This window comes from Capsicum annuum, chromosome 3, assembly GCF_002878395.1.
Source record: "Capsicum annuum cultivar UCD-10X-F1 chromosome 3, UCD10Xv1.1, whole genome shotgun sequence".
Taxonomy (NCBI): Eukaryota; Viridiplantae; Streptophyta; class Magnoliopsida; order Solanales; family Solanaceae; genus Capsicum; species Capsicum annuum.
The window spans coordinates 241145852-241158516 of record NC_061113.1 but is presented as its reverse complement, the minus strand read 5'-3'; the positions used below and the strand labels follow the sequence as shown (position 1 = coordinate 241158516).

Sequence of the window (12665 nt, the reverse complement as noted above, 5' to 3'; positions counted from 1 at the left end):
TTAGATTTGTTGAGATACATAATTAACTTCCGATATATCCATCGAAGATACATAATTTGCTCCCGATATATATATATATATATATTTTTATTTTGTGCCCGTCGAGATACATAATCCATTCAATGAAAATACATTTTTTTCTTTGTAAAGATACATAAATAATTAGCTATATTAGCTCCCGATACGTCCAACGAAGATACATAATTTGTGGAATTTATGTAATTATTTTGAAGGGTGAAAATTTGTGTGAATATAATAAGTTAAGGGCTACGTTTATGTTATTTTTTCCTTTAATATATTATGCTTTTATTACCTCCTGCAAAGGAAGAGAATTTCAACAAATTATCCAATAGTTTATTTTTTTTAATATATCCAAAATTTGATCAGTAGAACGTCACCAGAAAAATTATTTTTCCAACAGAAGTTGGTAGTCAACAACTACACTCTGTGGAAACTGAATACGCTGAACAAGTCACTTATGAAGAGCAAACATAATAGGTGTCATTGAAATATTGATGCTACAACATGTCACATTCCAAGATGCTAATATAAAATTAAAGTGAACCACTTTATTTAACTTTTCCTTGTGAGAATCTGATATGAATACGACAGGCAGAAGGGAACACATCCAACATGTGGATTTAAAGTGCAAAAACGTCTAGATTTAAAGACTATGACTTTCTTATATATAACCAGACCTCATAGTCAAATAATTACTGAATTACTTGCAGAAATGCATGATGATCTCACGCATATAGCGGGAGCTTTAGCGTACAGGCTGCCCAGCCTCTTTTAGTGAATTTCTTAGGTCTTGGCAAACGCTGATAGATTCATGTGAACTCATGGATTACACTATAGATCTTCGAATGAACATTGGTTTACAAAACGTGCAGTTGAGAATAGTTATATACCTGTTCTTTAGCTTACTATGGGAGAATAATTTTAGCATGATAAGAGATCTAAAGAGAACAGAGACCATTGAAAATGAGACAATATTTAGCATGTTTAAAAATATTAGCCCAACACGACCACTTTACGGATGGTCTCATGTGTCAAAAACATCATAACTTTGCTGATCAGAACTCAAGTTGAAGAAATGTCAAATAAACTAAGCTATGACTAGCCCTAATCGTTACCCAAAAGATACCCAGTAAGACCAGCATCTCTTGAGAAATTTTAACCAAACAGGTCAGTCCTCAGCTGCTGACATTAGATATGTCCTCTATTATCCCTTTACCATCCATGGCATTAAAGAAGAAAAAGTTCTTAAGAGGATCACCTTTGCCAGATATTGCTTTTATAACCTCCTGCAAAGAAAGAGAATTTCAACGCATCAGTAAAAAAGTCAGAAAGCTTCAGTCAACATGAAAGTGGCATAATTACCTGGCCAAGAATTCCACCTACGATGGCACAGACTGGAGGAAATTCAGTTCTACTTGCTATCAATCTTCTAAGAAGAGAATCTGGGATCTGAGATTCGTTTAAGCACTACAATTAAGAGGCAAATATGTTAAATGACCTAGAGGAAAAGAATGAAACTTATTTACAAGAGCATGTTCCATAGCGATATACATGTGCCTCGCAGATTTCCTTTCTCAAATTCAGAACATTTGGAAGGTCATCAACAGAAGTTTCTCCAGGATTTCGTCTCTCAAGTGCTTCAAACCTTTCTATAACTGCAAAGTTAGTGGTCAAGAGTCAGGTGGCAAGCCACTTAAAAGTAAATTATTCTTCTGCTCGCGCTACCTATCTAAACAACATGTTATCACTCTGTCACCATTATTACTATAAATACAGGACAATAAGATTGTCAATTGAAATATTACAGGTTCAGGGGGACAAACTTGGAGTTCTTCTATAGGTTTTCCCAGAGATGGGTGCTGATGATTAACATTTTCTATAGGGATTTCTCATTGGCATACAGTAGTCTAGTCCTTACTATTTGTAATTTGATACATCAAAAACGAGCAGAAGTCTTGAAAAATTAAGCAAAATCCTTAAGCAAATCTCAGATAAGGAGTCCCTGTAATCCAACCATCATTGTAACTTCATCAGAAATTACAAACTGAGGAAAGACTGTTACCTCTCATTGCATAGTATAGCTTTGACAGTCTCTTCGGTAGAGATTTCCAGGGGACTGCAATGGCTTCCTGCAAAATCTAATTTTAGGGCAACCAATTGTGGAAACACCTGTCAACATAGGACCCCCATGGAACGATGGAGTCGAGCTCATATTTTTGTTGCTAACAGGATTTTAAAGGGATTCTTTAGTGAAAAAGATCCTCTAGTGAGTACAAAATTTAGATACTAGTTGGTATTCTTCAGCAATATTATGACTTCAAAATCATATATGCCAGGGTCTATCGGAAACAACCTCTCTACCTTGTCTCTACCTCCACAAGGTAGGAGTAAGGAAGCGTAAAACACCACCCTCCCCAGACCCCACTTGTGGGATTACACTGGGAACATTGTTGTCGAAAATGGTAAGTAAATTAAACTCAAAAGAGTTTCTGCATTTTGTCCTATTTTTAATTATAAGAGGATTAATGTGAACTTTCACTGAATAAGAAATCTAAATGCAGTAATTAGTGTCCAAATTTAAATCAGAACTAGAACTGCTGGCTTTCAGTGCTGAGAGTGGTCATAAACAAGTTCCCGAGGCTGACAATTGATGTCTAGGCGATGGTAGAGTAAAAATGGCAATGATGCGATACAAGGAGCAAAAGAAACACAGGAAGCAAGTTTTGATGTTCCCTCGGCGGCATTGACAAACACATCAACTAGGATATGGTGGGTAGGGACACCATCTTTGTGCCTCAATAATTCTCCTCAGACTGAATAGAGGTTGCACCAATAAATTCCTACACAAGGTGGACAATCACTTGGGCAAAAATCATATACATTTAAAAGCTGTTAGATATTTACAAAGCTTCACAAATACCGACCATCCAATACTTCTAAGAGCATTAAGACAAGACTAAAAGTGAACTAAGAAATGGAAACACTAACATCATGCTTTATGCAATGATATAAACGTCATACATATGAGATGGAGCAAATCACATATGGTCAGAGGGTAGAACAAGCAACTATAACTTGAGACACAAAAAAATGCCATTTGTTAGTTGGAACTAATCAAATTTCTAAAACTTTCATAAATCTTGAGATACAGTCTGCTAGGATATAGAAGTCAGAAACTCGAGTACAAAGTTCTAAGATTGACTTCAATGAAAATATACTCTCAATTTAACCTTCATTTGGAATATTTTTTACTGATTAAGAACTTCAAATTTATTTAACCATAATAACCTTCACATAAATAAAAAGATTATCATAACCTTAATAGTGGAAAAGTCAGTAAAATATTATTACGGCTAAACAAAAGCAAATGCTTCTTACTTCAGTGGAGTTATACCTCAAAACTTGGATAACGTAATTCACATTCAATCGTCTCATCATTTTTTTTCTGCAAAAGGAGCATAAAGGAATTACTAAAGGCCATCAAGTCTAGTTTCTTCTGACATGAAAAGAAGCAGTAACTCTAACTTAATCATCATTTAGGAGGGAAAGATTATCTAGGAGAAGGATAAAATCCAACTGAACGCAGAGGAACAAACGAAGAAATGAATCGGTTATAACCTTACAGTAGCTGTAATTCTTCAAATCAACAAATATCTCACCGCAGGAGTCACGGCATTCCACACTGTAAAATGCAACACGTTTTGGCAACTTGTGACATATTGAATTTACTGATTTCTGCAACGGGAAACATCAACAAAACGACAGTAATAAGTATTTTCTAAAAGGTACTAGTTATGGCGGAGTGACAAATAAATCTAATAAATTTATTAAAGAAAGCCTGATATATTTAATTTTGACAAATCATGGAAGTAGGGTTTTACTTTTGTCAAAAGGGAGCAACAACTAACAACAACAACATCAAACTTCTGAAAGAAATCAGCATCAAAGATGGACAGAGCCCCTGAAAAGCATCATAGATAAGTCATATGAGAAATGAAATCCAACAATATTTGACAACAGCAAATTTGATTTTAACATTAAATAGCCAACGTTAGTCAACATACGTATCACACAACAGCTAATGAAATTAAAAATAACAAGTACATCCAGGTAATAAAGCCCAAAAACACAAGTACATGCATGATGCATTATAGGATTTGCAATTATTGAATGAGTTATCAGATAGCTTAAAATGCATGGGTGTATTGACAGCCTCATTCAGTGGTCAGCTTCAGCTAGGATATATAATAATATAAGCAATAAGATACACGAAAAGAAAGCTGAGACAAAATTGGGAGATAGTGAGCATTTTGATACACGAAAAGAAAGCTGAGACAAAATTGGGAGATAGTGAGCATTTTAATTGGTTGACATTTAGCATAACCAGATAAGTAGGCTATGGCTGTCTGTCAAGAGATTCTAGAGCCAAAGATTACAGCACTGTGTGACACACCAATTTCCTGTCGCACCACAATCGCAAATCAGGAGACTCAAATGCTTAATTTGCAAAATTTCAAAGAATGCTCAAAAGAAATCAGTTCTTTTAATGAGACAACCTCAGATTTCCTTTGGAACTGAAGATGCTCATCAAAATATCTTCGGTATTCTTTTGATAGATGATGCTTGTGAAATTGTGATGTTGTGCTTAGTGTTCTTTCTTGTTTTTCCCCTTTTAAACCTCTATTACTATATTTCTTTCATTCGTCATTCAACTTGAGACTACATTCAGCAAATCAAGAATGATACAAGAAGCAATATTCACATCAAGGAACAACAGGGTCAAATGCTAAATCTTGCATGAGTTGAAGGAAAGAAGCAAACTAATAGTTTGAAGTCATCGAATACGAAAAAGTCCAACCTTTCTTCACAGAAACAGAAACCATAGGATTGAAATCTTTCAAAGAATCACAACAAAGCTCAGCAACGGACTTCCCCCGGAAATCATTTTCATCAGGAGGAATTAGGAAATTAGCATATAATAGATCTTCTGTCACCAACCGGTCATCATTTAGTGTCAAACTACCTACTCCAGCTAGAACAATATTCTTGCAGAACTGAAAAGAAGGAAAATCATTAAACAAAACATAAAGGAAAAAACATGTTAGAATAAGTATAAGAAACTATTTCTCAAGAAAAAAGATATGCAGCAGAAATTACTCAAACTGATTTTAGACACTAGGGTCGCAGGGGATAGTTAGGCCATATATTCTCAAAGGGCCAATAATCATGATGTCTATGATATTTATACAACTTGGCGAAAGTGAAAGGTAAGTATTACAAAATGAATGTTGAACCTCTAAAATGCAACATATCCACAAGATGAGTGTTGCAGAAACGTTAATGCTAAAATGGATGTGTGGTCATACAAGCTTAGATAAGATTAAAAATGATCACATTTGCCAAAAAGAGAAAGCAGGCACACATTGCAGATAAAATGAGAAAATGTCACTTGAGATGGTTTGGCCATGTCTCGCATCAACCTCCAGATGCACCAGTATGTTCGTGTGAAACCATGTTAGGCGGAGGTGTTAAAAAAGGACTAGGTGAACCTAAAATTATATGGAAGAAAATTTTCTTGAAAGACCTATAATTCCTTGAAATAGCAGACTTGACTAAAGATAGGCCACAATGGAAAAAGAATCTACATAGGTGGTAACAACTAGTTGAAAGTATGTGAATCTACATAGGTGATAACAACTAGTGGAAAGTATGCTTTAGTCAAGTTAGAAGGTTTATTTAGGTCCGAGGCTTTTCTAGGAGAATCTTAGCCTTATCATAGATTTACTATTAACTCTCCTATAAGAGAATGAAAACTTCCAATATTATTTGTCATTATTATTTATAAAAATATTTAAATTATTTTTTGTGATTTTTTTTCTCTTTATTGTGTATGAAGTTGATGGTTTCCATTGGTGTAAATCCAATCACCTAAATTTAAGAAGATAAAAAATTCTCCATTGGTAACAAATGGTTATCCATTAAGTGGAGGAAATCTTATTTTAAAATTATAAAACATAAAGACTAGCTAGGTTCCCAATCTGACAAGAACGGACTAAGAGAGTCGGCCACCCAGCAAACTTTCATAATTAAATACCATTACTATATAGTAGATCTGATTGAGAAAGACCTATTACTGGATAATTCATGGGTAGAGCCAAAGTGTGTGAACTAAACAAGTTCCCAATAACATCAATTAGTTGATTAAATATATATTAAATTAAAGTATAAAGTAAAGGCTCCGGTGTAGAGAGAAGACCTCACCGTTTAAGAAGTAACCATAGAAATGAAAGAATCATTTTTAATGAAGTGATCGGACCAACTTGCGCGCACCTAGACTAATTTCACAAGGCACTTGCAACCTCCTACCAACACAAGTACCGAACAACTGTATGCACCAAGGATTTAACAAATAGAGGAAATCACCTAGTTTGAACCTAAAAATCTGTTTGGCCAAACTTCTAAAATCAGCTTATTTTAAAGTGCTTATTGCAGAAGTGTTTTTCAAAAAAAAAAAAAAACACTTCTAGAGAGAAGCAGTTTGTGTATGGCCAATAAATTTAAAAAACATTTTTGGCAACAAATGGTGTTTGGCCAAGCTCTTTAAAAGTGCTTCCTAAATAAGTGCTTCAAGGAAGAAACTACTTTTTTAGCTTATGAAAAACAGCTACTCCCAAGAAGCACTTATTTTCTCGCAAAAGCTTGGCTGAAAACCTTACTTTTTTCAAACTAAACACTTTTGGGAAAAGATAAGGTAGCCAAATAGGTGGCAAGACCTCAATCCACTTCATTGACTACTAGGCCACAACCCTTAGTGCTACTTCTACTTTGTATGAGTTGTGACATGAGATAGTTTGAATGGAGAAACATAATTAGTGAGAATTCTGACCCAACTTATTTGGAACTTATTTTAAATGGAGCGCAACCATTTAAAGCTAGCCAAACATGAGATAGTTTGAATGGAGAAACATAATTAATATTGTCAATAGTATTGATGAACAAATAGAATCCGCAATACTTCCTTTGTTTCCATTTGTTTGTCTTACTTTCCTTTTTAGTCCATTTTAAAAAAGAACACCTCTTTCTTTGTTTCGAAACTCTTTCATTCTAACTTTCCACATGATATGCTTAAGACCAGATGATTAAAGTGCATTTTGTTACATTTTACATGTCTTTCTTTAGTTTAAGATCTTTCTTATAATCACTATCAAGTCGAGCCAGACAAAGACATTGAGCTAAAAAAGAGTTCAAAAAAAGTAAAGGTAACCTCAACGGCAGTTCCATTGAGTCCACTGACAAATACATGAGATTTGCTAAGCCTGAAGCAAATAACACACAATACAATACACATTAAAATTCCAATTTGAATACACATAATGACAATTGAAAATCATGTACAGAAATTTACGTGTATGTTTAGTTTAGTACCTTCTCTGAGCATCAACGCCCCAAACCCTAATTTGTCGATCGTAGATGGCAGTTTCCTGCTCCGTCAATTGTTCAACTTCTGTTCCCATTTCCAACCTGAATTATATTCACCAAAATGTATTATCTTTGCTTGTTTCTTCAAATTAATACAAATAAATAATTTGTTACGATAAAAGCATTTTATTCGCTGATAATAATAAATAAGGCAATAAGAAGAGACTGAATAAAGGTGCATACCTACAGTAACAAGGAAAATTCGCAGTGAAAACAGAGCTCACCAATAACTGCTGGGGAGCAATTTGCAGATGAATAATGTCTTCTTCTTTTTTTTTTTTTAAAAAGGCAGAATATTTTTAATTTTAAAATATTTATACCAAATTAAAATCAGATAAATAAATTAAATAAAAGTAAGTACTCAAAGTAAGAAGTGCCTACAAACTTAGTAGTAGTTATTTATATTAGTTTTTTGAAAATTATTTGATATCTTTTATTTAATTTTAAAAATATGAACTTAACTAATTTGATAATATTATAAAAGGGCTCAAATAAATCCTCATAAATTTGGCTTTTTAATATGTCGACAAAAGTTCTTGAAAGAGTTTTTTCTTTCTCTTATCATCTTTGCAGGACTCATTAGGAAAATTTGAATAATTTGATGTGTATTATCAAGAATAAGAGTTATAAAGGAGATAAATATAACTTCTTCATCCTTAATTAAAGATCTTAAATTCAATTATTAAGTACTACAAAAATTAATAGTAGAACACACATTTTCTTAAATAATATTTTTTAACACTAACTTAAATTAATTGGAGGCACAATATTGCTCTTAATAACTGACATGACTATTTTATAGTACTATCTCTATTATATATTTAGAGCATTAGATTTAAAAAATATATATTAAGAAAAATATAGGTGGAAAATAATTATCTTTTCTTGATATGTTAAAAATGACAAAAAAAAAAAATTTATTTTTAAAATAGTGAATAAGTAAAAGTTAACGAAATGAACACTTGCAAGTGCTTGTAACAAAATAATAAAACAATTCAAGTGTTTCTTTAATATGTTACCTTTTCCGTTTCGTTTTACTTAGTCCTCTTTAAATTGACACACTTTTTAAAAATTCAATGATTAAAGGTGTATTTTACCTATTTGTCCTTATTATACTCCAATAAATCAGTTTGATTTTATGTCTGGTCGTTCGACGATGGAAGCAATCCACCTGGTGAGAAGATTGGTGGAGTTGTATAGGAAAAGGAAGAGAGGTTTGCACATGGTATTCATCGACGTGGAGAAGGCGTATGACAAAGTCCCTAGGGAGGTTCTTTGGAGATGCCTAGAGGCAAAAGGGGTCCCGATAGCGTACATCAGAGCTATTAAAGACATGTACGATGGAGGAAAGACTCGGATGAGAACGACGGGGGGACTTAGAACATTTTTCCGTCGTGACAGGGTTGTATCAAGGTTTGACTCTTAGTCCATTTCTGTTTGCGTTGGTGATGGACGTGTTGACGCGAAGTATCCAAGGAGAGATACCGTGGTGTATATTGTTTGAAGAATATGTAATGTTGATTGATGAGATGCGGAGAGGTATGAATGAAAAATTGAAGGTTTGGAGGTAAACCCTGAAATCTAAGGGGTTCAGGTTGAGTAGGTCCAAGACGGAGTATATGGAATGCAAGTTTAGTGACTTGACGCACGAGGAAGATGTGGTCGTGAGGTAAGATTCCCAGGATGTTTGTAAGATGGATAATTTTAAGTATCTTAGGTCTACGATTCAGGAGAATGGCGAGATTAATGAGGATGTCGCTAACCGTATTAGAGCGGCGAGATTAATGGGGATGTCGCTAACCGTATTAGAGCAGGTTGGATGAAGTAGAGACTCGCCTCGGGAGTGTTGTGCGATAAGAAGGTCCCACTTAAGCTTAAAGGCAAATTCTACAAAATGGCAGTCCGTCCAGTTATGCTATATGGAGCAGAGTGTTACCAGTCAAGAACTCCCACATTCAGAAATGAAGGTGACGGAAATGAGAATGTTGCGTTGGATGTGTGGTCTTACCAGAGGGGATAGAGTTAGGAATGAGACAGTTCCAGAGAAGGTGGGAGTGGCTTCCGTGGAGGATAAAATGCGGGAAGGAAGGTTGAGATGGTTTGGGCATGTGATGAGGAGGGGTACGGATGTCCCAGTCCATAGGTGTGAGAGGATAGTGTTGGAGGGTTTCAGGAGAAGGAGAGGTAGACCGAAAAAGTACTGGAGGGAAGTGATTAGACACGATATGGAGCAGCTACAACTTACCGAGGACATGACCCTAGATAGGAAGACGTGGAGGTTGCGGATAAGGGTAGAAGGCTAGGATGAGAGCGTAAGTTGTAGCAAGTAGGTACTAGTCAGGAGGGCCCAGGTGTCCCTGGTCTGTGAATGTTTGTTACTACTAGGGGGTGTCATATTCTGGATGCCCTATCGCTTATCTCTTATTTATTGCGCTTTTTTATCTAATTTAGTATTGCTCAGATTTATACTTTATTTTATTTTATTTTAGTATGTCTTATTACTTTTTATGTTATGTCATTCATCATGCTTCACTAAGCTTTAGTTACTATTCACTACCTGGAGCCGGGGGTCTATCGAAAATAGCCTCTCTACTTCCTTGGAGATAGCGGTATGGACTGCGTACATTTTATCCTCCCCAGACCCTACTTTATGGGAATACACTGGGTTTGTTGTTGTTGTATACTCCAATGAACAAAACAACGACTTAATAAAGAACTCAATATGGGAGTAGAAATCAATAAGTTTGTTTTGAAAAATAAACCATACTTACCACACCTAACTCTTCATTTTCACCTAATTTATTTTAACTGCACTCATAATATTTTTGAAAACATTTTATCAAACTAAAACTTTATCATACCGACTTGTTAAATATGTAGAGTCAAAATAAGAATTAAAATATTTTCTATTTTTGCACCCGAAAAAACATTATAAAAATAGTGATTCACTCTATTGAATATTAAACTAAGAACGACTACACCACATGTTCTTCAGATTCCATTAAATCAAATAGATTTAAACGTATTTGTTGAACCTAAAAATAAAGAAAAACATACATCTACCGCTACGAATAGTCCATGATAAAGTGAAAAACTATATTGAGCAAATAAAAAAAAGAAAGAAAAGAGGGGTTATATAATTTGTACATATTTAATAGGCTTTGAAAATTTAAAATTTTATATCCAATAATTTTAGAGATTATGGATACTTAATACTCCTAATAAGAATAAAATAGAAAAAGCCATACAAAATATTCTTGATTTCTTAAATGGGGCAAGTAAAATAAAACGGAGAGGATAGCTGTCCAATTTATGAAATCAAAAATATTTTGTGCATATTTTTTTTATTTTATTCTTAGTAGAAATATTAAGTATCCACAGTTTCAAAATTGTTGAAAGTAGAATTTTAAATTCTCAAAGAATATTAAATGTGTACGTGACAATTTTACGAATTATTTTCTTTTTAACTTTTGTTTATTTATTTAAATAACATAGCCTTCACTTCATCATGAAATATTCGTAGTCGCAGGAGTTTTTGTTTCTTTTGGTTTTCAGATTCAAATAGGTACATTTACTTAAATCTATTTGGTTCAATGAAATTTGGAGAATATGTTTTGTAGCTACTCTTAGTTTAACAATTAATAGAGTGAATCACTTTTTACAGTATTTTTTTAGGTGAAGAACTTTAAAGTACTTCAATTCTTAATTTTTTGTTTGCTCCAAATATGTAGCAAGTTGAAACCATAATGTAAAAGTTTCAGCTACAAAAGGTTTTCAAAAATGTTTACATTAAAATACATATCGATTTAGACAAAAATGAATAGGTATAATAATCCGTATGATTCACTTCTCAAAAGAGATATATTAATTTCTACTCTCATTATAGATAGTTGACATAAGTTGTATATATGTTTAATCACTAGTTTGTTCATTGGTGTATACGGGAAAATAAGTAATATATACCTTCAATTATCGAATTTTCAAATCAAAGGTGTATACGGGAAAATAAGTAATATATACCTTCAATTATCGAATTTTCAAATCAAATTAAAGGGATCAAGTAAAACAAAACAAAGAAAATATTTTACAATTATTTTCCATGCACAATTAGCTGAACAGACTTTAGTTGTAGAATATGGGAAGATGAAGTACCTGAGAAACATGGGAATGAGTATTTGACACCTTGTTATAACATGGTTTGCAATTTCTTCTTCTTCTAGACATAATAATAGCATCTTCAATCCTGAAGACACATGGAACATACATAAAAAAAGAAAGAGAAATAAAAGAAATTTACGTCACGATGATATTTAATTTAAACTACAACAACAACAATCCAGTATATTCTCACAAAGTGGAGTCTAGGGAGGATAGAGTTTACGTAGTTCATACCACTACCCTAAAGAGGTAGAGAGACTGTTTTCGATAGACCCCGGCGCTTAAACTACACAAATAGTTAATTAACTCACCAAGGTTTTGGTCATAATCATGCTTTGGCTTTGGAATAATATTAGCAGACATGGCCATTCCTCCTGTTCCAAAAAAATGACCTTCACGTGTTTTTATAGCAGTATCTTTGTTTGGCTACACATTATTATTAAAGAGAATGTAAAACGAGAAAAAGAATTTATTTCCATATATACCAAAAGAACATATGATTGGAAATTGGTACTAATGTTCAAGGTACTTAAGAAGTGTAATGGTCACACAACCATTTTTAAGGGCCAAAAGTATAATGATCAGACGCCACACATACTATCCAACGTGAATCGAGGTCGAATTTATAGAGAAACAATATTTAACTCACTCTTATCTACAACTACCAATTACTCACCACTCCTTCTATTTACATTATACTGATAACATCAATCAAAATCTATTTGATCTATTAGGACATAAAGTATTTATCTTCAAGAATAAAGATAAGATTTATTTGATATCTGTTAGGATATGAAGTATATATCTTTTAGAGTATTTTTCTGATAAATAAAGGGATTATTATGATTTCTTATCCCTCTAAAGAAATAAAGAATTATTCTTTTTTCTCTCTATTTATTCTTGTTGTTACTTTATATTTTGATCAAAGGCATCGATAAACACTCAAACTTGTTGTCAAAATTCACTTAGACACCTAAACTAAGGTTTGTTCCTATTAGGCCCCTAAA

The 12665-nt window shown here is 33.5% G+C and overlaps 1 protein-coding gene across 3 annotated transcripts; it reads right to left on the bottom strand.

Annotated features, from left to right (window-relative positions):
- Positions 1 to 978: 978 nt before the first annotated feature.
- LOC107862763 (SUMO-activating enzyme subunit 1B-1) lies at positions 979 to 12137 on the bottom strand. 3 transcript variants are annotated; one of them, XM_047409623.1, is made up of 12 exons: positions 11970 to 12137; positions 11653 to 11743; positions 7447 to 7542; positions 7286 to 7337; positions 4880 to 5075; positions 3903 to 3982; positions 3640 to 3756; positions 3416 to 3466; positions 2084 to 2150; positions 1573 to 1676; positions 1384 to 1488; positions 979 to 1307 (listed from the first exon to the last, which is right to left on the bottom strand). In XM_047409623.1, the coding sequence occupies exons 1-12, from the start codon at positions 12025 to 12027 to the stop codon at positions 1197 to 1199; spliced, it is 1128 nt and encodes a 375-aa protein (XP_047265579.1). In that variant the 5' UTR covers positions 12028 to 12137; the 3' UTR covers positions 979 to 1196. The 3 variants fall into 3 exon arrangements, with proteins under 3 accessions (XP_047265579.1, XP_016563907.1, XP_016563908.1); XM_016708421.2 differs by lacking the exons at positions 11653 to 11743; positions 11970 to 12137 and adding an exon at positions 7684 to 7840; XM_016708422.2 differs by lacking the exons at positions 11653 to 11743; positions 11970 to 12137 and adding an exon at positions 7688 to 7821.
- Positions 12138 to 12665: the final 528 nt, after the last annotated feature.